This window comes from Oncorhynchus mykiss, chromosome 17 (genome assembly GCF_057628025.1).
Source record: "Oncorhynchus mykiss isolate SJ-2025 chromosome 17, ASM5762802v1, whole genome shotgun sequence".
Classification (NCBI taxonomy): domain Eukaryota; kingdom Metazoa; phylum Chordata; class Actinopteri; order Salmoniformes; family Salmonidae; genus Oncorhynchus; species Oncorhynchus mykiss.
In genome coordinates, this window is record NC_143038.1 from 4024698 (window position 1) to 4049582 (window position 24885).

At 42.0% G+C, this 24885-nt stretch overlaps 1 protein-coding gene across 2 annotated transcripts in view; it reads left to right on the top strand.

Moving 5' to 3' along the window:
• Positions 1-24616, top strand: part of LOC110493487 (transmembrane channel-like protein 5) — a 27028-nt gene extending 2412 nt beyond the window's left edge. For both annotated transcript variants that reach the window (XM_021567788.3, XM_021567789.3), the window contains exons 4-21: positions 5648-5725; positions 7228-7344; positions 7716-7818; positions 9872-9953; positions 10385-10645; positions 10831-10979; positions 12566-12710; positions 13437-13589; positions 14818-14993; positions 16489-16564; positions 16674-16771; positions 16935-17030; positions 17329-17404; positions 21469-21602; positions 22010-22183; positions 22717-22795; positions 23073-23156; positions 23710-24616. In XM_021567788.3, the coding sequence (XP_021423463.2) occupies positions 5648-5725; positions 7228-7344; positions 7716-7818; positions 9872-9953; positions 10385-10645; positions 10831-10979; positions 12566-12710; positions 13437-13589; positions 14818-14993; positions 16489-16564; positions 16674-16771; positions 16935-17030; positions 17329-17404; positions 21469-21602; positions 22010-22183; positions 22717-22795; positions 23073-23156; positions 23710-24351 (2723 nt within the window). In that variant the 3' untranslated portion in view covers positions 24352-24616. The remainder of the gene's footprint in view (positions 1-5647; positions 5726-7227; positions 7345-7715; positions 7819-9871; positions 9954-10384; positions 10646-10830; positions 10980-12565; positions 12711-13436; positions 13590-14817; positions 14994-16488; positions 16565-16673; positions 16772-16934; positions 17031-17328; positions 17405-21468; positions 21603-22009; positions 22184-22716; positions 22796-23072; positions 23157-23709) is intronic.
• The last annotated feature ends 269 nt before the right edge of the window (positions 24617-24885 follow it).

The window sequence follows — 24885 nt, forward strand, 5'->3', positions numbered from 1 at the left end:
TAGAAACAAGTAATGTACTGCCACACACCGATGTAATGGCAGTACACACGTTTTCTGATGGGAGATTGTATTGTAAACAGATCAGAGAAATATGATCTCTTGTGCTGTAGTAAGGTTAGTCTCTCCTCCAAGATTTGGTTCCGGGTTCTGAGAGAATAGTATGGCCATGATTTTGTTGGAATGGCAGCCTGGTCGCATAGACTAGACGTAACATAGTAAATATATATCCGTGACACTCAAATTAGTATAATATGTTACGTTTGGTATGCTTACATAAGTCCAGTATAAAGGAAGTTTGAGGTTGTTTCGGAGCCAACATCTTGTGATACAACTTCCTCCACGTTCATGCTTTATCATAATTCATATGTGCTCCACTTTAAAAAAAAGTATAAATAGCTTTTGTAGCCTATAGCTTTCCTGGGATTTCACCAGAAGAGGAATCGCCTATTGCAGAGAGGCTTGTTATAGCCTGTTACGCACCGGAACAGCTGGAAAAGAGAGGCTAGCGATGTGTAGCTGAAGTAAGAAGCTAAATATTAGCTAGATATTGGGCCATGCATTAGCTAACTATTAGAGCTATAGAGCATTAGCTAACTAATTAGAGCTAAATATTTACCTGTCAAAGTCCGTTACAAGTTTATGAAATGGCAAATCTGCAGTACGTTCCTCCATGTTGTGCACTGTGATTCACGGGCACGCAAAGTTCCATTATTCATTAGGCATAGAGGACTACGTTTTTAGACAAAATGATTATCACACCTGGGCAACAACAACAGTACAAGGAGGAATGTATTATTGTTATGAAGTGAGTACACAATTATTGTCCATAGGCTGTAAACTGCAGTCATGTAGGCTCATTTGAATAACCGCTCAAACGTCCTGTTTTGTTTCATTCCGAAGTAACCGCTACAGCCTATAGGCCTGATTATGCAACCATTTGGATCAGTTCAGGTCTATTCTCGACAGTTTAGAAGCACAAGAAATGTACATTAGCAGGCCACTCATATGGTGTATTTTGTCAGGATGTAGCTCGGTGTTAAGATAGGCCTACTATAGGAAAATATGGGCTTCTCCTTTCCAACTCCCCGCTCTTAATTCTGTAGCCTATTTTACATTCAGCAAGCAAGTGCACGCGTGCATCTAATAGGCGGTTAGTAGGAAGGTCGAAATAAGGGTCCAAAAAGCTTTTGTGCTCTTGTCTTTTCCTGGGACTCCTCAAGATTTAAGAGGAATAGCTGTGTCAGTGGAGAAGCCAGGTGCGTAATTGCACAACAGAACAAAGAGAGACAGGCTCGAGATAGACCTATAGCCTAAGTAGAAGTGTATGCATATTAGACTTGCTAGGCAGAAACTGGCTACAAAAGATCAAGTTGAACTGGGGAGAAATCTTCAGTCTCAGAAATGACAAACCAGTGAGTCAGGCTACACTCACTAACATGCTGGAGACGCACAAATAACGTTTCAAAGATGGCTACGGTGAAATACAAGACTTCACAGCAAAAGTCAGAGTGCAAGAAGGAACCAAGCCTATCTTTCACAAACCACGTCCGGTTCCCTATGCTCTTAAGGAAGCAGTAGAGAAGGAACTGGAACGCCTACAGAAGAATAACATAATCACGAAAGTAGCGAGGAGCGACTGGGCCGCTCCGATTGTTGTAGTCCCAAAGAAAGACAAGACCTTCAGAATGTGCGGTGACTACAAGGTCACAGTAAATCGCTGCATACTACCAGAGGAATATCCACTATCAAACGCTGAAGATCTGTTTGCCACTCTAGCTGGTGGGAAGGTTTTCAGTAAGCTGGACCTGGCATTCGCTTATCAGCAACTGAAGCTGGATCCGGAGTCAGAACAGTATCTGACCATCAATACACACAAGGGGCTATTCAGATTCAACCGCTTGGCCTATGGAATCTCGACAGCTCCAGCGATATTCCAACACACAATGGATCAGATCTTGGACGGTATAGACCATGTTGTGTGCTTCATGGACGATATCCTCGTGTCAGCAACAACCATTGGAGAGCACCTTGTAGTGCTGGACAAAGTGATGTCAAGACTGGAGAAATATGGAGTGAGAATGAAACACAGCAAGTGTGAGTTCCTCCAGGACTCAGTGGAGTATCTCGGATACAAGATTGATGCACAAGGCCTGCACCCAACCAACAGCAAGGTGGAAGCAATCGTAAACGCACCAGCACCCACAAATATCTCAGAGCTGAGGTCATTTTTGGGGATCCTGAACTATTACGGAAAGTTTGTAGCAAACTTGTCCACATTGTTGCATCCGCTTCACCAACTGCTGCAGGCCGATACAAAGTGGAATTGGTCCCCACAATGGGAAGAAGCAATCAAGACTTGCAAACAGCGTCTGCTAAAGAGCAAGTGGCTTGCCCACTACAACACAGAGATGAAGCTGAGACTCGCGTGTGATGCATCTCCATATGGAGTAGGAGCCGTCATCTCACATGTTCTACCGTCAGGTGAAGAACACCCTATTGCATTTGCATCACGGACTCTGTCACCAAGTGAGAAAAATGATGCTCAAATTGAGAAGGAAGCCCTGAGCATAATATTCGGAGTGAAGAAGTTTCACAAATACCTCTACGGAAGGAAGTTCCAACTGCTGACAGATCACAAGCCTCTGTTGGCCATCCTTGGACCAAAATCAGCTATACCAACCCTTGCTGCACTTCGAATGCAACGTTGGGCTCTGATATTGTTAGCCCACGACTACGAGATTGAGTACAGACGATCCAGTGATCACGCAAATGCCGATGCACTATCAAGACTACCATGCAATAGTGACTCCGACAGTGAAGATGATAGAGCAGTCTTCCAGATCTCTCTCATTGATGAACTTCCCATATCTGCTTCTGACATAGCAGAGGAAACAAGGAAAGACCCAGTGCTTTCCAAAGTCTTGGACTTAACATTAGGCATTTGGCCAACCTTCGTAAATGACGATAACCTTCGTCCATTCATCGACAAGAAAGACCAGTTGTCCACTGATCAAGGGTGTGTTCTGTGGGGATCAAGGGTGGTGGTACCTCACAAATTCCAGAGGAGACTGCTATCTGACCTGCATGAGGGACATCCAGGGATCACTCGAATGAAAGCACTCGCTCGCAGTTATCTGTGGTGGCCTGGACTGGATCAGAACATTCAACAGCATGTAGGCCACTGCTCACCTTGTGAAGCTGTTCGCAACAAGCCTGCTGCTGCACCTCTTCATCCATGGTCCTGGGCTGCTACACCTTGGGAACGCATCCATGTGGATTACGCCGAAATTGACAAGCAACATTTCCTTGTTGTCGTTGATGTCCATTCCAAGTGGATGGAAGTGTTCCCTACTCAACTGACCACAGCTGAGAAGACCATCAATCTTCTCAGACACCTGTTTGCATCCTTTGGACTAGTCAATGAGCTTGTATCGGACAATGGCCCTCCGTTCACGTCAAACGATTTTGAAATGTTTCTCAAGAACAATGGAGTAAGGCACATCCTGTCACCACCTTACCATCCGGCATCAAACAGAGCAGCGTAGAGAGCCGTGCAAACCTTTAAGAAGGCCTGGACTAGACTCGAGGTTCAGTCTGTGCCCACCCACCAAAGGCTTCCGCGGTTCCTGTTTACTTACCGTAACACCCCACACACAGTAACGGAATGTACACCAGCTGAACTGTTTCTGAAATGCCAACCACGTACCCGCCTGACATTGTTGAAACCAGACTTGTCAAGCACTGTGGCAAAGCACCAGCTACAGTAGAAGAAAGCTCATGACAGACACTCAAAGACTGTCAGAGAATTCAAAGAGGAAGAGAGGGTGATGGTACGTGATTTCAGACACCCCAAGCGCCTGTGGAACTCAGGTGTGATCTTGCAACGCAGAGGACCTTGGTCATCGCCAGGTCAACGTTCATGTAGATCATCTGCTACGGTCCAACGCTCCAGCAGAGACATGCCGGAGGAACAAGAACAATAACGACCCCCAGGACTACCTTCCACCCGAACCTGGCCCACCACAGGAAGCCCAGGAGGAGCGGAGATATCCTATTCGACAGCGAAGGGCACCTCAAAAGCTTGACCTGTGAGTTGAGCTGGTTAAGGAGGTAACGGACAGTAAAACAAACAAACACTTTAATATGTCCTAGATAAAAGGAAAGAAAAAGGACATTACCTGGGTTAGTTATTAGGACACAAACTCCATCTTCGGGGCAGAATAAAAAAATAAAATAAAAAAAATCCCCTGGATTTGTGCTGGGCTCTGAAAAGTCTGCTTCAACCCAGTAGTTGAAAAATGTTTAGGAATGCATTGTTCAGATATTGCATTAGTAGTTACCTAACATATTTACCTTGTTCTCTGGGAGTTAAACACTATGGGGGAGGAGTGTAGTATCTGGGATCTACATCTGTTTATATTAGTTACTGTGCTGTTACTAAGCAGTAATGCATTACGGCAGTGTTACATTACTACACCTAATAGGAAATGCACATGCGCACTGGGGTGCCGGGAACTGTAGAGCACGAGGGGTTTGGACTGAACGAAAACTAACTGTACTCCAGTCTCCTGCCTGGTCATTTCTCCACAACACAAATATTACTCTTAATAGCCTATTCAGGGAATTAATCAGGCTTGCTTTTACTAATTGCTGAAAGTAAAACAGGCCTACAGCACAGAAAATCAATTTCGGGTAAAATTGAAGAGAGAAAGTGTGTTGGTGTGATTGATCACGTTTGGCCTGTTATGATTATAACATTGTTGCACTGGTGCATAGCAAATAGTTGTACAGGACATAGCCTAGATGAGCACAGTGAAAAATAAGACACAAAGGAATTGACAACCATTACAAAAATGGAAATCACTTGCAAACCACTTGAGCAACGAGGCAATGAGATGCTGTAAAATATGTGCAGGCTCGGCGTTTGTTGTTCAATTGCTACATTTAAATACGAGTTACTATATTATTTTTCATTTGGCCTAGATGTACATTGAAGTATTATTTGCAGTTGTCACTATGACAATGATCACACCCTGAAAGCATTGGTCTGAAACAGTATCTGTGCGTTAGACCTCGTGAATGGTCTGAAACAGTATCTGTGCGTTAGACCTCGTGAATGGTCTGAACCAGTATCTGTGCTTATGACCTCGTGAATGGTCTTGTGTTACCACCTTATTAACAGGCAGTGTGCAGTAGAATGCGTTGATCAGTTGATTGAGGTGCAGGACAATACTCGAGAAACGTTAATCTAGTGTGGATGCTCACCAACGTTATATAGTTATGTAGACTATAGTTTATCATTATAGTTATCGTTATAGTTATTGGCTTTGTGGAGGCCTTCATCTCATACACAACACAATTAACGTAATTATCACAACATAACTACTAGTAGCTCTATCTAACGTTTGAGAACTTGAATGAAATACATATACAATTACACTTACGCTTGTTTACTTGACTCTTATACTCTACAAATTGACTCCTTCAAATAATTTACTCTAGTAAATGTGCCACGTGCACGCTGCACTAGGTAGGTAAAGCAGAAATCGAATCCATCACTTCCGTTGTGTGGCTGTGCCCATAGCAACGTTCGAAAATTAGGTGGATGCAATTAATGAATCTAGTGTTCGTTCTCCATGATGTTCAGATCACAGCGGGTACCAGATCGACCAGGCAACGCATTATGACACAACGCCTCCTGTACGACTTCCATCTGCAACTTCAGGTACTGTTCAAACCACTTCTAAAGCACCTACAGTAGATTACTCTCTATTTACTTCCTTACTTTACTTCTTTAGCTTTCAGTTGGTCCCTTTGATCATAAGAACCTTTGAGGTTCGTTGTTGCACTATCCTTGCTACAGGCAGTTAGATTTGGGTATGTCGTTTTAGGCGAAAATTGAAAAGAAGGGTCAGATCCTTAAGATAATGATTTGACGATCCAATGTCTATTTAAACATTACCCAAAGGTAAACAGGCAGCACAAGGAAGTTGGCAGAAAAATACCATCGGGAAACTAAGGTGCTAACAGTTTACAGGGCTGTATTGATTAGGGCAAAACGTAGCAAAACATTTTTCAACGAAACGTTACAATGAGCATTTCTTTTTGGACAAGTCCAGGTAGTCCCTCCCTGTTTCAGTCTGTTTTCTTCAATTTGTTGCCTAATGAACACAATCCAGGTAATACGGTCTGATCACGAGGACTGATGATTAGGTGTTTGCTATGGTCATCCCCATAGCCAACTCCTCGTTGGGCCGCCTTCCAGTTCTCTGCTGCCAGTGACTGGAACGAATTGCAAAAATCACTGAAGCTGGAGTCTTATATCTCCCTCACTAACTTTAAGCATCAGCTGTCAGAGCAGCTTACCGATCATTGCACCTGTACACAGCCCATCTGTAAATAGCACACCCAACTACCTCATCTCCATATTGTTATTTATTTTTTGCTCCTTTGCTCCCCAGTACCTCTACTTGCACATTCATCTTCTTTCATTGTCAGCTAGTCATGCTACTGCATTTGGCAAAAGGATGTGAAACATAGTACAGTCTTAGAAAAAAATATGCTATCTAGAACCTAAAAGGGTTATTTGGCTGTCCCCATAGGAGATCCCTTTGCATATAGGAGAACCCTTTGGATTCAGGTTCTACATGGAACACAATGGGTTCTACCTGCAACCTAAAATGGTTCTACCTGGAACCAAGAAGGGTTCTGCTATGGGGACAACCTTTTGGAAACCTTTTGTTAACCACCTCTATTTCATTTGGTTTAATCAAAGTTGATCATCAGCGGCTAATGCTTATTTACACATTGTAAATATTGACTCACAACACACCCATGCAATGTGATTGGGGGTCTCCCCTTTCAAGCCACCCAAAACCACTTCCCTGTGCAATCAAGGACCGTGTCAGTGCGTGAACCAATAAACCATGATATATTGTAAGTTGTGTGTGCATGCCGTTCTTTGTAAGTTCACTTGTTTGCACTGGAATTATGGGAATGAATTGTGTTTGCCAAGTCAATGGGTGGACATGATCTGTAATGAATAAATAGGATGTGTAGTGCTTTCTATTAGCTTAACATATTATATATCCTCCGTATTGTTAGTGCTGATAGTAAGCCTATGATGGATGACTTTCTATTCGTTCAACACGCGTTATTAGGCTCATAATTCCCCAGTAATAGCTAGGCTGTCAGCTGTGTTTAATTAGATGTCCTCGTGTCTCCCAGGTCATGTTTCGATGAGGTTCAGGGGGTCGAGGAAGATGAGTCTATTCCCTGTAGGAGAGGCTGCTCTGGGCAATCTGGGCCTTTCTGAGGACGACATCAGGAATGAGATGGAAAATGGTGAGGGATGAAGAATGGAGAGCCTAGGGCACAGCCATAGAAATTAAATTACTAGAATTGCCTTCCTATGGGCACAACAACCGTTGAGAATGCCTGTCCATTCTCCCTCCCAATGTTATCCATTGAAGTCATATTCTGGATACACTCACTGATTGATGTATAAGACGTTTCCTACTATATAATGACTTTATAGCTCAATCCTAACCCTACATCACTTCTTATCCTAAATCACAATGACAAACTCATATATTATACATTATATTATGTATTATTATACTATAATTTTTTGTATTATATTACAGCTCTGATTTTAAAGGTATACTATGAATAATAACCTCACAGATCTGTCTTGTCATGTCTTTGTCCAACAGAGGAACAGAACTTGGTCCAAGAGCTGGTTGCTATGTCAACGAGGGACAGAATCAAGGCCATCCGAGACCTCCCTATGAGCTTTGATGACAAGAAACACATCAGGTTTAGTTGAAGTCGGAAGTTTACATACACTTAGGTTGGACTCATTAAAACTCGTCTTTCAACCACTCCACAAATTTCTTGTTAGCAAACTATAGTTTTGGCAAGTCGGTTAGGACATCTACTTTGTGCTTGACACAAGTCATTTTTCCAACAAATGTTTACAGACAGATTATTTCACTTATAATTCACTGTATCACAATTCCAGTGGGTCAGAAGTTTACATACACTAAGTTGACTATGCCATTAAACAGCTTGGAAAATTCCAGAAAATTATGTAATGGCTTTACAAGCTTCTGATAGGCTAATTGACATCATTTGAATCAATTGGAGGTGGACCTATGGATGTATTTCAAGGCCTACCTTCAAACTCAGTGCCTCTTTGCTTGACATCATGGGAAAATCAAAAGAAATCAGCCAAGACCTCAGAAAAACAATTGTAGACCTCCACAAGTCTGGTTCATCCTTGGGAGCAATTTCCAAATGCCTGAAGGTACCACGTTCATCTGTACAAACAATAGTACGCAAGTATAAACACCATGGGACCACACAGCCATCATACCGCTCAGGAAGGTGACGTGTTCCGTCTCCTAGAGATGAACGTACTTTGGTGTGGAAAGTGCAAATCAATCCCACAACAACAGCAAAGGACCTTGTGAAGATGCTGGAGGAAACAGGTACAAAAGTATCTATATCCACAGTAAAACAAGTCCTATATCGACATGACCTGAAAGGCCGCTCAGCAAGGAAGAAGCCACTGCTCCAAAACCACCATAAAAAAGCCAGACTACGGTTTGCAACTGCACATGGGGACAAGGATCTTACTTTTTGGAGTAATGTCCTCTGGTCTGATGAAACAAAAGTAGAACTGTTTGGCCATAATGACCATTGTTATGTTTGGAGTTAAAAGGGGTAGGTTTGCAAGCCGAAGAACACCATCCCAACCGTGAAGCATGGGGGTGGCAGCATCATGTTGTGAGGGTGCTTTGCTGCAGGAGGGTCTTGTGCACTTCACAAAATAGATGACATCATGAGGATGGATATTTATGTGGGTATATTGAAGCAACATCTCAAGACATCAGTTAAAGCTTGGTCGCAAATGGGTCTTCCAAATGGACCCCAAGCATACTTCCAAAGTTGTGGCAAAATGGCTTAAGGACAACAAAGTTAAGGTATTGGAGTGGCCATCTCAAAGCCCTGACCTCAATCCTATAGAAAATGCGTGGGCAGAACTGAAAAAGAGTGTGCGAGCAAGGAGGCCTACAAACCTGACTTAGTTACACCAGCTCTGTCAGGAGGAATGGGCCAGAATTCACCCAACTTATTGTGGGAAGCTTGTGGAAGGCTACCCAAAATGTTTGACCCAAGTTAAACAATTTCAAGGCAATGCTACCAAATACTAATTGAGTGTATGTAAACTTCTGACCCAATGGGAATGTGATGAAAGAAATCATATCTGAAATGAATCATTGTCTCTAAAATTATTCTGACATTTTACAATCTTAAAATAAAGTGGTGATCCTAACTGACCTAAGACAGGGAATTTTTACTATGATTAAATGTCAGGAATTGTGAAAAACGGAGTTTAAATATATTTGGCAAAGGTGTATGTAAACTTCCGACTTCAACTGTATAGTTGTCATGTCACCGTCATAGGTCCAAAAGTGCCTGTTTTCTTTCAGTTTTACTATGGAAAGTTTAATTTATTACCAGGGGTAGTAAAATAAGTACTATGTACAAGGGTAGGTTGGGCATCGAGTGTGCAGTTATGTAGGCTTGCAATGTGAGATCATTGGGGAGAATAGTCACACACACAGACACACACACACACCTTCTTGCGGTATGCAGGTAAGGACGAAGTGTTTACCATAAGCGCATCGCATCGGCCAAGTCCAAAGTTTACAGCCACACAGCCAGCCAAGAGCACTGTGCAACTTTTGACAGGTCATATATTTTTATGAAGAGATAACGCTGTGATGCGCGTATGTTATTATCATACGCTACATAACTGTATCAGACTGTAATCTTTATGTTTGTTTGATCTCTTATCTCCTAGGGGCCAAGTGTTGGCGTTGAAATCATTCAAAAAGTCCCGGCAACTGAACTGCTTTGCGGACTGCTCAACGACTGTCTCACTGGTGAGTAGTTTGACTCTCTGACATCTTTGTGTCTCTCTGTGTGTCCTCCTGTCCTGATGCCCAACTTTACTTCCTGTGTGTCCTTGTACTGCACAAGCAGTGTCCTATTAGACTATGGCAAAGTGCAACGCTTCCTGTTGTTGGCTATCACTAAATCATTATGCCTTTTATGAGCAATACAATTTGCCAGGGTGACATTCTGTCTCTGCATTCAGCGACACTTGAACATTGGCAAAAGCAGAAACAGACTGCCACCATGCAGGCCATACAATAACTTTCTACTTACATTAAACATTATTACTGTTCCATCATCCACATCCTCTATTGACAATTACACCTATTCTGTGACATCTGTGCTATGAAATCTATGACAGTGCATTTGTGACATACAAGACCCCCACCACTGTTCTCAGACCAGTCTTCCCCCTCAGGCGTTCCGCAGGTGTGGTGCTAACATGACTTTAGCCAAGCAGACCCTGGAACTGTGGCGGGGTACCATGAAGGAGGTCGGGGGTAAATTTGGCACGGGGGTCCTCTCCTACTTCAAGTTCCTAAAATGGCTGCTGATGTTCAACATCTTCTCCTTCCTGGTCAACTTTGGTTTCATCACCATCCCCCAGCTCATCTATCACCCCACGCCAGACATCCCCGCTGGGGTCAGCTTCAAAGGGCTAGAGATACTGACCGGAGCGGTTTGTTGTTGGTTACTATTCACGCTACTTCTGGTCGAGGCTTTTGAGTGAATCATTCCATGGCAGCATACGCTACGAATCTGAGCAACATATGTGTTATACGACTCCCCGTACTGTAAAGTCAGCATACAGTGAACAGGTACTGTGTGGTAAAAATGTTTTATTTTGATCTATTTTCCCCACAGGGTTATTTCAGCCACACAGTGATGTATTATGGCGGCTACAGTAATAAAACACAAGGGACAGGGGGCCGGTCTGAGTACAATATGCAGCTGGCCTACTTCTTCACCGTAGCAGCCTACATGGTGTTGTGTGGAGCCGCCCTCATCTACAGGTCAGTATGGGATGGGACTGCACAGTGATCATGTAACAGTAACATTGTATTGACCACTATTAACTCTGCTTTGAACTGTCATTTATGTCATGCATATTTTGGTTTCCATGTGCTTCTCCATTGGTTTCAAGTGCCAGTAAATCATTTATCAAAGCCAGTTGATCTCACATGTATGATGTCAATGACATGACATTCACATCATACCTTCATGATATTTATTGAACCTTTCCTTCATGTTGTAATAGTGCAGTAAAGGGACCCTTGTTCTCTCTCTTTCTCTCTGTCTCTCTCAATTCGATTCAAGGGGCTTTATTGGCATGGGAAACATATGTTAACATTGCCAAAACAAGTGAAGTAGATAATATACAAAAGTGAAATAAACAATAAAAATGAACAGTAAACATTACACATCACAGACATCACAAATTTCATATATATATACGTATATATATAGTGTTGTAACGATATGCTAATTGTTAAAGTACAAAAGGGAAAATAAATACAAATAATAATAAATAAAATATTGGTTGTATTTACAAGTGTACAAGTCTGCTGTTAATTATAATGCAGAGGATTTCCCCAAGGTTGCTGTTGACACATCCCACGGTAGTTATTGGGGTCAAATTTGTCTCCACTTTTGTGGATTGGGGTGATCAGTCTCTCTCTCGGTCTCTCTGTCTCTCGGTCTCTGTCTGTCTCTCTGTCTTTGTCTGTCCGTCTCTTTCTGTATGTCTGTCCGTCTCTCTCTCTCTCTCTCTCTCTCTCTCTCTCTCTCTCTCTCTCTCTCTCTCTCTCTCTCTCTCTCTCTCTCTCTCAATTCCAATTCCAATTCAATGGCTTTATTGGCATGGGAAGCACATGTCACATGTCCCAGTTTAGGTCACCTAGAAGCACAAGATAGATGGGGGGCAATCAATTCACATATGGTGTCCAGGGCAGAGCTGGGGGCAGAGGGTGGTCTATAGCAAGCGGCAACGGTGAGAGACATGTTTCTGGAAAGGTGAAATTTTAGAAGTAGAAGCTCGAATTGTTTTGGCTCAGACCTGAATTGTAAGATACAGTGGGGCAAAAAAGTATTTAGTCATCCACCAATTGTGCAAGTTCTCCCACTTAAAAATATGATAGAGGCCTGTAATTTTCATAATTTTGTCTGTCAACTATGACAGACAAAATTAGAAAAAAAATCCAGAAAATCACATTATAGGATTTTTAATTAATTAATTTGCAAATTATGGTGGAAAATAAGTATTTGGTCACCTACAAACAGGCAATATTTCTGGCTCTCACAGACCTGTAACTTCTTCTTTAAGAGGCTCCTCTGTCCTCCACTCGTTACCTGTATTAATGGCACCTGTTTGAACTTGTTATCAGTATAAAAGACACCTGTCCACAACCTCAAACAGTCACACTCCAAACTCCACTATGGCCAAGACCAAATAGCTGTCAAAGGACACAAGAAACAAAATTGTAGACCTGCACCAGGCTGGGAAGACTGCATCTGCAATAGGTAAGCAGCTTGGTTTGAAGAAATCAACTGTGGAAGCACTTTTGTGGATTGTTGACCTCCCCCCTCTCTCTCTCTGCAGCATGGCCAGCTCGTTCAGGAAGAAGTATGTCCTTGCAGACTCAGGCTTGGGTGGAGCCTGGCAGCTCCTGTGTAGCTGGGACTTCAGTGTGACTAACGAGAAAGCCGTACGACAGCGCAAGAACAATCTGCGCATCCAACTCAAGGTCACTTTCACTGTAATCTCGGAAACCAGAACCAAATCTTGTGTGAGCTGGCAGGTTATCAGGCTTTTACAAGCGTCTAATGTCACTGTTTTTGATAAACTATTACTGTAGCTTTGTTGAACTCATGGCCGTATCATTATTGTAGCTTTGTTGACTTCATTGCCATATCATTACTGTAGCTTTGTTGACCTCGTTGCCATATCATTACTGTAGCTTTGTTGACCTCATGTCCATATCATTACTTTAGGTTTGTTGACCTCATGGCTAGATCATTACTGTAGCTTTGTTGATCTCATTGCCATATAATTACTGTAGCTTTGTGGATCTCATTGCCATATAATTATTGTAGCTTTGTTTACCCCATGTCCATATCATTACTGTAGCTTTGTTTACCTCATGTCCATATCATTACTTTAGCTTTGTTGACCTCATGGCTAGATCATTACTGTAGCTTTGTTGACCTCGTGGCCATATCATTACTGGAGCTTTGTTGACCTCATGGCCAAATCATAACTGTAGCTTTGTTACAAGAAATTATGTAATATCGCTGAACAAATCCCACATTTGAGAGACTAGATACATGTCCAGTACTTGTGACTCAGTACTGATCTGCTCTTCCATACATAGAATACTCTGCTCTCTGACTTGTTAGGGGGCCCAAATAGGATCTCTCTCAGATAACCAACTGTGAAATAACTTTGAAATAATGTTTCCATTCCCCTCCAGGAGTCCTTATCAGAAAAGATCCAGGTGGCCCTGCTACCTCTGACAGAGAGGCTGAAGCACTATGGGGTCTTCCTGGGTACCTGGCTCCTCTCCACGGGCATGGCCTTGGGCTGTGGCGCCAGTGTCTACTTCCTGTGTCAATATGACACATGGGTATGGTACATTTTATTAACTTTCATATAACCAGGAAGTCCCATTGAGGTCAGAAGAACTCTTTCCCAAGGAAGACCTTACATAAACGTTGTGACACGATGGCACGTTGCTTCCTTATAAAGCTTGTGTTGTTAATGTATGATCCGGGGATCAGCTGACCCTGATCCATCTAAGTATGATGAAGACCAGGCGGTGATTAGTTGAATCAGGTGTGTTAGTGCTGGGCTAAAACAAATGCCTGCACAATGTGTAGCTCCGGGACTAGAGTCGATGACCATGGTATAAGACATACCCTTGTATACAGTAATTCAAAGTGTGTAATTGTGTCTGTGTGTACCTGAGCATATCTGAATCATATAGCATCAATACAATACTACTTTCCTGGCTGTACAAGGTGTGGTCTTTATAACGGTGTTAGTGTGACATCATTGCTACACTTCCACCAAATTATTATAATATTTTTTTTTCAATTTAACCTTCATTTAACTAGGCAAGTCAGTTAAACACAACTTCTTATTTACAATGACAGCCTACACCGGCCAAGGCCGGACGAAGCTGGGCCAATTGTGCGCCGCCCTATGGGACTCCCAATCACGGCAGGTTGTGATACAGCCTGGATTCGAACCAAGGTGCCTGTAGTGACGTCTCTAACACTGAGATGCAGTGCCTTAGACCGCTGCGCCACTCGGGAGCACCTAAGACTTATCCTACACCATTGTGTCACCACTGATTTATTGTTAATGGAAGCTCAAGTGTTTGTGTTTCCATCAGGAGTGTGACTTAAATAAAGACTTGGGGAGAGCAGAATCAACAACATCTGCATCATCAAGACTGTTGCTTTGTGACAAGGTGTTAAAGTCCACAGTTAGCCATTGTTGTGTAAATGCCAGCTGAAAAGTACCCAGGGCCTTGGCTCCAAGTCAGAGCAGGTCAGCCGTAGCCATGGTCCAGTGAGACATGGGTGCCGGCATGCGTAGATGGAAACAGAAAAATCTGAGCCTTTTGTGCAAAACATTGGGGTAAATCTCAAATGGAAACTGGACACTATCTTGCTAAAGCTGTGATTGATTTTGTCCAGACTTCAGTGTCTTATCTTTTCTCCAGGCTGGTTGCTTCTAGGCACTGATCTATGAACAGCTCACCCTCTCCAAAGCCTCTTTTTAACATGGGGGAAACACAAAACTGTCCTTAGATCAGAACAAACTGACCTACTATGGTATCTTTCCAGCGGACGAGGCAGTCATCGGACAAAGCTTCCGGCTCTCTCCTGGAGGAGGCCGCTACTCTCCTCCTCCCCTTTGTGGTGTCCCTGATCAATCTGGTCGTCCCTCTCTTCTACTCTCTGTTCAAAAAGATAGAGCACTACTCCAACCCTCGCATGCAGGTCTATGCCATCATAGTCAGGTTAGAGATGGATACAAAACACATTAATAAATACATACGCTACCGGTCAAAAGTTTAGATACACCTACTCATGTCGTAACCAAAAAAGTGTTAAACAAATCAAAATATATTTTAGATTGTTCAAAGTTGCCACCCTTTGCCTTGATGACAGCTTCGCACACTCTTGGCATTCTCTCAACCAGCTTCACCGGGAATGCTTTTCCAACAGTCTTGAAGGAGTTCCCAAATATGCTGAGCACTTGTTGGCTGCTTTTCCTTTTCACTCTGCGGTCCAACTCATTCCAAACCATCTCAAATGGGTTGAGGTCGGGTGATTGTGGAGGCCAGGTCATCTGATGCAGCGCTCCATCACTCTCCTTCTTGGTCAAATAGCCCTTATACAGACTAGAGGTGTTTTTGGGTCAAAATGATAGTCCCACTAAGTGCAAACCAGAATGGGATGGCGTATCACTGCAGAATGCTGTGGTAGCCATGCTGGTTAAGTGTGCCTTTAATTCTAAATAAATCACTGACAGTGTCACCAGCAAAGCACCCCCACACCATCACAAATCCTCCTCCATGCTTCACAGTGGGAACCACACATGCAGAGATCCTCCGTTCACTTACTCTGCGTCTCACAAAACACAGCGGTTTGAACCAAAAATCTCACATTTGGACTCATCAGACCAAAAGGACAGATTTCCACCGGTCTAATGTCCATTGCTCATGTTTCTTGGCCCAAGGACGTCTCTTCTTATTATTGGTGTCCTTTAGTAGTGATTTGTTTGCAGCAATTCAACCATGAAGGTCTGATTCACGCAGTCTCCTCTGAACAGTTGATGTTGCGATGTGTCTGTTACTTGAACTCTGTGAAGAATTGATTTGGGCGGCAATTTCTGAGGCTGGTAACTCTAATGAACTTGTCCTCTGTTGCAGAGGAAACTCTGGGTCTTGTTTTCCTGTGGTGGTCCTCATGAGAGCCAGTTTCATCATAGCGCTTGATGGTTTTTGCGACTGCACTTGAAGAAAGTTCTTGAAATCTTCCAGATTGACTGACCTTCATGTCAACGGATCATACAATTTTTTCCAATTTCTGCCTAAAATGACATACACAAAATCTAACTGCCAGTAGCTCAGGACCTGAAGCAAGGATATGAATATTCTTGATACAATTTGATTTGTTTAACACTTTTTTGGTTACCACATGATTCCATATGTGTTATTTCATAGTTTTGATGTCTTCACTGTGATTCTACAATGTAGAAAATAGTAAAAATAAAGAAAAACCCTGGAGTAGGTGTGTCCAAAGCTTTGACTGGTACAGTATATTGAAATCGATTGATCAAATCTATTTGCTCAATGATCAATTTAAAGTAACGCCTTAATTAAATATTACAGTAATGCATAAATAAAGACTAAATATGCTTAATACAATATCAGGAAAAAACAGAACGGTCATATACTGTACAATGACTGATGTTTTGAATGATGTTTTGAATTCCTTTTTCCTTTATAGAAATGTCATTCTCAAGATGTCCATTCTGGGTATTCTCTGCTACTACTGGATGAAGGATGTGGCCAATACATTTTCAGTAAGTCCTTTTAAACCAAATCACATTCATGCTTTCAACATTTTTTGGGATTGTCATTGATATGTACTGTGTGTTCATTCACCACTGTGATTCCAATTGTTTGTCTTAGTGCTGGGAGTCCATCGTAGGACAAGCCTTGTACAGACTGGTTATTATGGACTTCCTCTTCATAATGTTAGGATCCTTCTTTGGAGAGTTCTTGAGCAAGTGAGTGGCATTTTCAAAACACATTTCCCATAACGTGTTCACTTAAAGCTAAACATGCTACAGTATGCAGTAGAATTCTATACTGTAACTCATCTTTCTGTTTGGAGGGAAAGTTTCAGTGAAAAATGCTCTTCTGTAACTCGTTAGTTATTTTCTCCACCAGTGTCATTGGGACTAAATGCATACAGAGCCTGGGAGTTCCAGAGTTTGACGTTGCCAGGAATGTCCTTGACCTGATCTATGCACAGACCCTGGCATGGTACTGACGTTATTTCATTACACTGTACTCTATTGTACTGTACTCTACTGGATTCTACTGTACTGTACTCTACTGTACTGTGCTCTACTGGACTCTACTGTACTGTACTCTACTGTACTGTATTCTACTGTACTCTACTCTACTGTACTGTGCTCTAATGTACTCTACTGTACTGAACTGTGCTGTCCTCGACTCGAATCTCTGTTCATCTATAGCTCCATCTATTTTCATAGTAAAACATAACACAACTGTGGATGAGATATGGTCAATTCTTATAACCATGTTTTTCTGTCTGCAGGATCGGAATCTACTTCTCTCCCCTCCTCCCAGTGATACAGATAATCAAGTTCTTCATCCTCTTCTACCTAAAGAAGGTAACCTGTTCAGTATGGTTCTTCTACCTTAAGAAGGTAACCTGTTCAGTGTGGTTCTTCTACCTAAAGAAGGTAACCTGTTCAGTACGGTTCTTCTACCTAAAGAAGGTAACCTGTTCAGTATGGTTTTTCTACCTAAAGAAGGTAACCTGTTCAGTATGGTTCTTCTACCTAAAGAAGGTAACCTGTTCAGTATGGTTCTTCTACCTAAAGAAGGTAACCTGTTCAGTATGGTTATTCTACCTAAAGAAGGTAACCTGTTCAGTATGGTTCTTCTACCTAAAGAAGGTAACCTGTTCAGTATGGTTCTTCTACCTAAAGAAGGTAACCTGTTCAGTACGGTTCTTCTACCTAAAGAAGGTAACCTGTTCAGTACGGTTCTTCTACCTAAAGAAGGTAACCTGTTCAGTATGATTCTTCTACCTAAAGAAGGTAACCTGTTCAGTACGGTTATTCTACCTAAAGAAGGTAACCTGTTCAGTATGGTTATTCTACCTAAAGAAGGTAACCTGTTCAGTATGGTTCTTCTACCTAAAGAAGGTAACCTGTTCAGTATGGTTCTTCTACCTAAAGAAGGTAACCTGTTCAGTACGGTTCTTCTACCTAAAGAAGGTAACCTGTTCAGTATGGTTCTTCTACCTAAAGAAGGTAACCTGTTCAGTACGGTTCTTCTATCTAAAGAAGGTAACCTGTTCAGTATGGTTCTTCTACCTAAAGAAGGTAACCTGTTCAGTATGGTTATTCTACCTAAAGAAGGTAACCTGTTCAGTATGGTTCTTCTACCTAAAGAAGGTAACCTGTTCAGTACGGTTCTTCTACCTAAAGAAGGTAACCTGTTCAGTACGGTTCTTCTACCTAAAGAAGGTAACCTGTTCAGTACGGTTCTTCTACCTAAAGAAGGTAACCTGTTCAGTACGGTTCTTCTACCTAAAGAAGGTAACCTGTTCAGTATGGTTCTTCTACCTAAAGAAGGTAACCTGTTCAGTATGGTTCTTCTACCTAAAGAAGGTAACCTGTTCAGTATGGTTATTCTACCTAAAGAAGGTAACCTGTTCAGTATGGTTCTTCTACCTAAAGAAGGTAACCTGTTCAGTATGGTTATTCTACCTAAAGAAGGTAACCTGTTCAGTATGGTTCTTCTACCTAAAGAAGGTAACCTGTTCAGTATGGTTCTTCTACCTAAAGAAGGTAACCTGTTCAGTATGGTTCTTCTACCTAAAGAAGGTAACCTGTTCAGTACGGTTCTTCTACCTAAAGAAGGTAACCTGTTCAGTACGGTTCTTCTACCTAAAGAAGGTAACCTGTTCAGTACGGTTCTTCTACCTAAAGAAGGTAACCTGTTCAGTACGGTTCTTCTACCTAAAGAAGGTAACCTGTTCAGTATGGTTATTCTACCTAAAGAAGGTAACCTGTTCAGTACGGTTCTTCTACCTAAAGAAGGTAACCTGTTCAGTATGGTTCTTCTACCTAAAGAAGGTAACCTGTTCAGTATGGTTATTCTACCTAAAGAAGGTAACCTGTTCAGTACGGTTCTTCTACCTAAAGAAGGTAACCTGTTCAGTACGGTTCTTCTACCTAAAGAAGGTAACATGTTCAGTATGGTTCTTCTACCTAAAGAAGGTAACCTGTTCAGTATGGTTCTTCTACCTAAAGAAGGTAACCTGTTCAGTATGGTTCTTCTACCTAAAGAAGGTAACCTGTTCAGTATGGTTCTTCTACCTAAAGAAGGTAACCTGTTCAGTACGGTTCTTCTACCTAAAGAAGGTAACCTGTTCAGTATGGTTCTTCTACCTAAAGAAGGTAACCTGTTCAGTATGGTTCTTCTACCTAAAGAAGGTAACCTGTTCAGTATGGTTCTTCTACCTAAAGAAGGTAACCTGTTCAGTATGGTTCTTCTACCTAAAGAAGGTAACCTGTTCAGTATGGTTCTTCTACCTAAAGAAGGTAACCTGTTCATTACGGTAGATAATATAGGCCCCTTAGCAGACACTTCTTATCCAAAGCAGTGAGTACATATTCAGGACAGTGAAAAAAGTATTTTATAGTACAGAAAGTGAGTACATTTTAGTATGGCAAGTGACCCCAGCAGGAATTGTTATTGCTAGCGCAGCACAGTGTTGATTCACTGCCCTAGATACCATGCCATAGCAGAATGGGCCAGGCTCATGTTACTCTCTTCTGAAGAGGATGCTGAATGTTTCATGACAAGGTTGAATGGCATAGAATTAGCTCTATTTATAGATGGTAGCGATGGTCACTAGGATTTTCCAATACAATGAGGAAACATATATGAGTGTCCTGGAAATTAAAATAGGTTGTTTCCCCTGTGGTATATACTGTACAGGGAAATCATTACATGTTCATCAATTCATCTGAAGAAAAAAAACTACAAGTGGAAGGTGTCTGCAATAAAGGATTTAGTTGATCAAATACAATAACATGATACCAGTTAAAGGTCCCCAAAGCACACACATCCCTGGGTCACTCCTCTTTTCAGTTTGCTGCAGCCAGCGACTGGAACAAGCTGCAACAAACACTCAAACTGGACAGTCTTATCTCAATATCTTCATTCAAAGACTTGATCATGGACACTCTTACTGGCAGTTGTGGCTGCTTTGCGTGATGTAATGTTGTCTCTACCTTCTTGCCCTTTGTGCTGTTCTGCGCCCAATAATGTTTGTACCATGTTTTGTACTGCTACTATGTTGCTGCTACCATGTTGTGTGCCTTGTGTTGCCTTGTGCCTTGTGTTGCTGCCTTGCTTTGTTGTTGTCTTAGGTCTCTCTTTATGCAGTGTTGTGTTGTCTCTCTTGTTGTGATGTGTGTTCTGTCCTATATTTATATTTATTTTTAATCCAAGCCCCTCGTCCCCGCAGGAGGCCTTTTGCCTTTTGGTAGGCCGTCATTGTAAATATTGAGTATTATTGAGTAGCTTGGATGAATAAGGTGCCCAGAGTAAACTGCATGCTGCCCATGCCCAGTAATATATGCATATTATTAGTAGATTTGGATAGAAAACACTCTGAAGTTTCTAAAACTGTTTGAATGATGTCTGTGAGTATAACAGAACTCATATGGCAGGCAAAAACCCGAGAGAAAAATCCAACCAGGAAGTGGGAAATCTGAGGTTTGTAGTTTTTCAAGTCATTGCCTATCGAATATACAGTGTCTATGGGGTCATATTGCACTTCCTAAGGCTTCCACTAGATGTCAACAGTCTTTAGAACCTTGTTTGATGCTTCTACTGTGAAGGAGGGGGGAATGAGAGCTGAATGAGTCAGACGTCTGCCAGAGTGACATGAGCTGATCACGCGTGTGAGAGCGACCTGAATCCATCGCATTTCTACAGACAAAGGAATTTTCCTGTTGGAACATTATTGAATATTTATGTTAAAAACATCCTAAAAATTGATTCTATACATCGTTTGACATGTTTCTACGAACTGTAGTAGGACTTTTCGTCTGAACTTTCGCCTGGACTTGCCCGCGCCTTGTGAGTTTGGATTGTGTACTAAACGCGCAAACTAAAAAGGAGGTATTTGGACATAAATTGACGTTATTGAACAAATCAAACATTTATTGTGGAACTGGGATTCCTGGGAGTGCATTCTGATGAAGATCATCAAAGGTAAGTGAATATTTATAATGCTATTTCTGACTTCTGTTGACTCCACAACATGGCGGATATCTGTATGGCTTGTTTTGTTGTCTGAGCACTGTACTCAGATTATTGCATGGTGTGCTTTTCTGGTAAAGCTTTTTGAAATCTGAGACAGTGGTTGCGTTAAGTAGAAGATACATACATGTATTGTGTAACATGAAGTCCAGAGAGGTGAAGGTGAAATAAAATACTGATAAATACCTCCCTGACAAATTAATAATTACTTTATTCCTGGTTAAGGTGCAGGTTAATTGTTACTCTCAGTTCTCCCTTATTGTCAAAGGTCATTGTTTGTTTACCTGTTCATCAAATCGTGCCGTTGCCAAGACACCGTCACCAGGCTCCTCCTCTCTATCTCCCTCTCCAGCTCTGTAATGCCCGGTCTATACTTTGTGTCCTCCAGGTCAGCCTGACCCTGAACTGCCAGCCCCCCAGGCGAGCCGGCAGGGCGGCTCAGATGCAAACCATCTTCATCGCTATCCTCTTCTTCCCTTCCTTCGTGGGGGCTCTGTCCATGGTGGCCTACACCGTGTGGATGTAGGTGTATAAGCGGTCAGGGCAAGGCTAATCTAGGGACTTATGTTATGTTAAGGCTGTCATAGATTAAGGCAAGGCCAAACAAACACCTGTAGATATATGGAGTGGTTCAGATTCCATCTAGTTCTGGATAAATATGGCTTGTTCAGAAGAACTGGAGTCTGTCATTAATTGATAACCATTAATTGATAAAATTCAGTTTGGTTTAATTTTAGGGGCTGAGATAGTCCGTGGAATCATGCTGTTTGATTAGCAGCTATTCAAAAGCATGACGCTATACTTAAACCTTCCAGTAAGAAAGTTGAAAATGTGCTGAAAGTTGGATGATTGAAAGTTGGTTGACTTTGGCTCCTTTTCTCTGACCTGAGCATTTCAAACTGCCATGCCTCCCCTGATCCCTCCCCCAGTCTGCCCCCCTCAGACAAGTGTGGGCCCTTCAGGGGCCTCAACACCACCTTCAGTGCAATACAGATCTGGATGGACGATTTGAACAGGGTGGATGCGTTTCAGTGGACTGTCTGGATCTACCAGCACGTCATCAGGAGTGAGATATTCTACTTCCTGATCTCCCTCATCATCCTGTGAGTTCATCTTTGTTCATGTTGAGGTGGTTATATTGGGTAAAAGTTGTGTTTATGAAGGTAGCAAGTAGTTTTAAAGCACAGTCTTAAGGTAAAGTGACAGTTGTCTTGAAAACGTGATATAAGGCATCTAAGTCATAAACTTAACTTGATCGTGATTCCTAGAAATTATTGATCGTTTGAGCTGTTTGTCAAAAGATTGATTTGTACATTTTGCTAGTCACTCTTATCCATAGACTTACAGGAGCACTTAGGGTGAAGTGCCTTGCTCAAGGGCACATCGGTCAATTTTTCACCTAGTCAGCTTAGTGATTCAAACCAGCGACCTTTCGGTTACTGGCCCAACGCTCTTAACCGCTAGGCTACCTGCCTTGAAGCAGTATACTGAAGTCCTATCAAGCAATACATTCAGCTTTTATAGCGTTGTCTGCCGGATCAAGCCTTCAAATACAATCTAGTGGCACTTTATGTGTGCCTACTTTGCCCTTTCACATACTGTAATACAAACTCACTGACTGACCTCCTTTCCACAGTGTCTTCATTTACATCTTCAGGCAGATCACTCAGGGACGCCAGCTGCTTATCATTCTACTGAGACAGCAGATTGTTAATGTGAGTTCTGGTGAGCTGTCTGGTCCGACGTGTCTCGTCCATCAGAGCTGTTGTGTCCGAAGTGGTTGTGTCTACGTTATAATGTTGTTGAAATGCCGGAGTAATATATTTAGCTGATTTCATTTGAATGTGCAGTGTTGATGTTGTTCATTTGTTGTTTTTATGAATTGTATTGACTGTCTAGAACGTACTATCTCTCTCTTTCACTCCCTCTCTCTCTGGTTGTCTCGCTCTCACTCTCGCTCTCTCTCTTTCTCTCTCTCACTCCCTTTATTAGGAAGGGAAGGACAAGGCGTTCTTGTTGGAGAAGCTACAGAACCTTCAGAAATCCAAGCAGAACAAACAGAAAAAGAAAAAACAGGTGAGAGGATCAAAGAGAAATGACCTTGAGACTATCGTATTTAACCTTGAGACTATCGTATTTAACCTTGAGACTATCTAACGTAACCTTGAGACTATCGTATTTAACCTTGAGACTATCTAACTTAACCTTGAGACTATCATATTTAACTTTGAGACTATCTAATTTAACCTTGAGACTATCGTATTTAACCTTGAGACTATCTAACTTAATCTTGAGACTATCTAACTTAACCTTGAGACTATTTAACTTAACCTTGAGACTATCGTATTTAACCTTGAGACTATCTAACTTAATCTTGAGACTATTTAACTTAACCTTGAGACTATTTAACTTAACCTTGAGACTATCGTATTTATCCTTGAGACTATCTAACGTAACCTTGAGACTATCGTATTTAACCTTGAGACTATCTAACTTAACCTTGAGACTATCTAACTTAACCTTGAGACTATCTAACGTAACCTTGAGACAATCTAACTTACAATAAATACCTAAACTCCAATGTTATTTCAAATGTCATACTTGAACTATGACCCTTTCTCTCAATCAGGTCAGGAAAAGACAGGAAAATGAATCCTCCACTGGCATGCTCCAGGCTCTGATTGCCCGACAGCGGTTGGAGCAAGAGAATGGTGACAGCAGCAGCTCTTTCGGTGTGCCTATGCCTTCCGGCCACTCAGTCTCCACGACATCGAGTGCTATGATGCAGGCCATGCTAGCCAGGCAATACGCAGAGGACCAGGATGTAGCCAGTTATCGCGGGGTGCCATTTCCTGCAGACCAAACACCTGCGCCCTCCAGTGCACTGATACAGGCCATGCAAGCCAGGCAAAGGGCGGAGTCACAGAATGAGGACGAGTTTTACCGGGCGCCAGTTCAGTCACAGAACCCAGTAAACGCGTTACCCAGTGCGATGATACAGGTGATGCAAGCCAGGCAGAGGGTGGAGTCAGAGCAGGAAGAGGACCAGTTTTACCGGGCGCCAGTTCATTCAGAACACCCAGTGTCATCAACACCCAGTGCGATGATGCAGGTCATGCAGGCCAGGCAGAGAGCAGAGGAGGAGGAGAGCGAGTTTTACCGGGCGCCTGCTTCTTCACAGCACCCAGATGCGTCAGGCACCGGTAGTGCTCTGATACAGGCCATGCTAGCCCGACAACAGGTAGAGGAGGAGTACGGTGACAGATACTGAGCATGACCGAGAACTGAACCACTTGGGGTGTAGACTGTTTCTATTGGACCATAAAAGAGTGTAACCAATGGGGTGTGAAAAGATACATCTGATATATGTATTCCCTTTTGATAAAAGAACACATTGTTTTTGTACAATTTTTTTTTGAATATTTAATATATTTGTGTACTGTATGTATACATGATATGTGCTTAGTCTGTAAAATACTGTCAATGAATGAATGTAGGAATATTCTCATCTGTATTAAATTGTAAATACTATAAAATTGTATGGTACTCTATGTTGATTATTTCCATGAACAGCACTGTCCTCTAGTGGTAGGAATTGAACCTGGTCTAGATGTTCATCAATGAATAGGTACTTGAGTAGATAGATATCAAATATATACTTTGAGAATACACTTATTGTTCTCAGAGCAAAGTAAAAACGGATATAGAACATAATGAAAGAAACTACAGCAAATATTTTCTGTACAAAATGAAACACTCTTGAAGTTTGCTATGGAATACATTTGTTTATTGAGTAATTCATTGC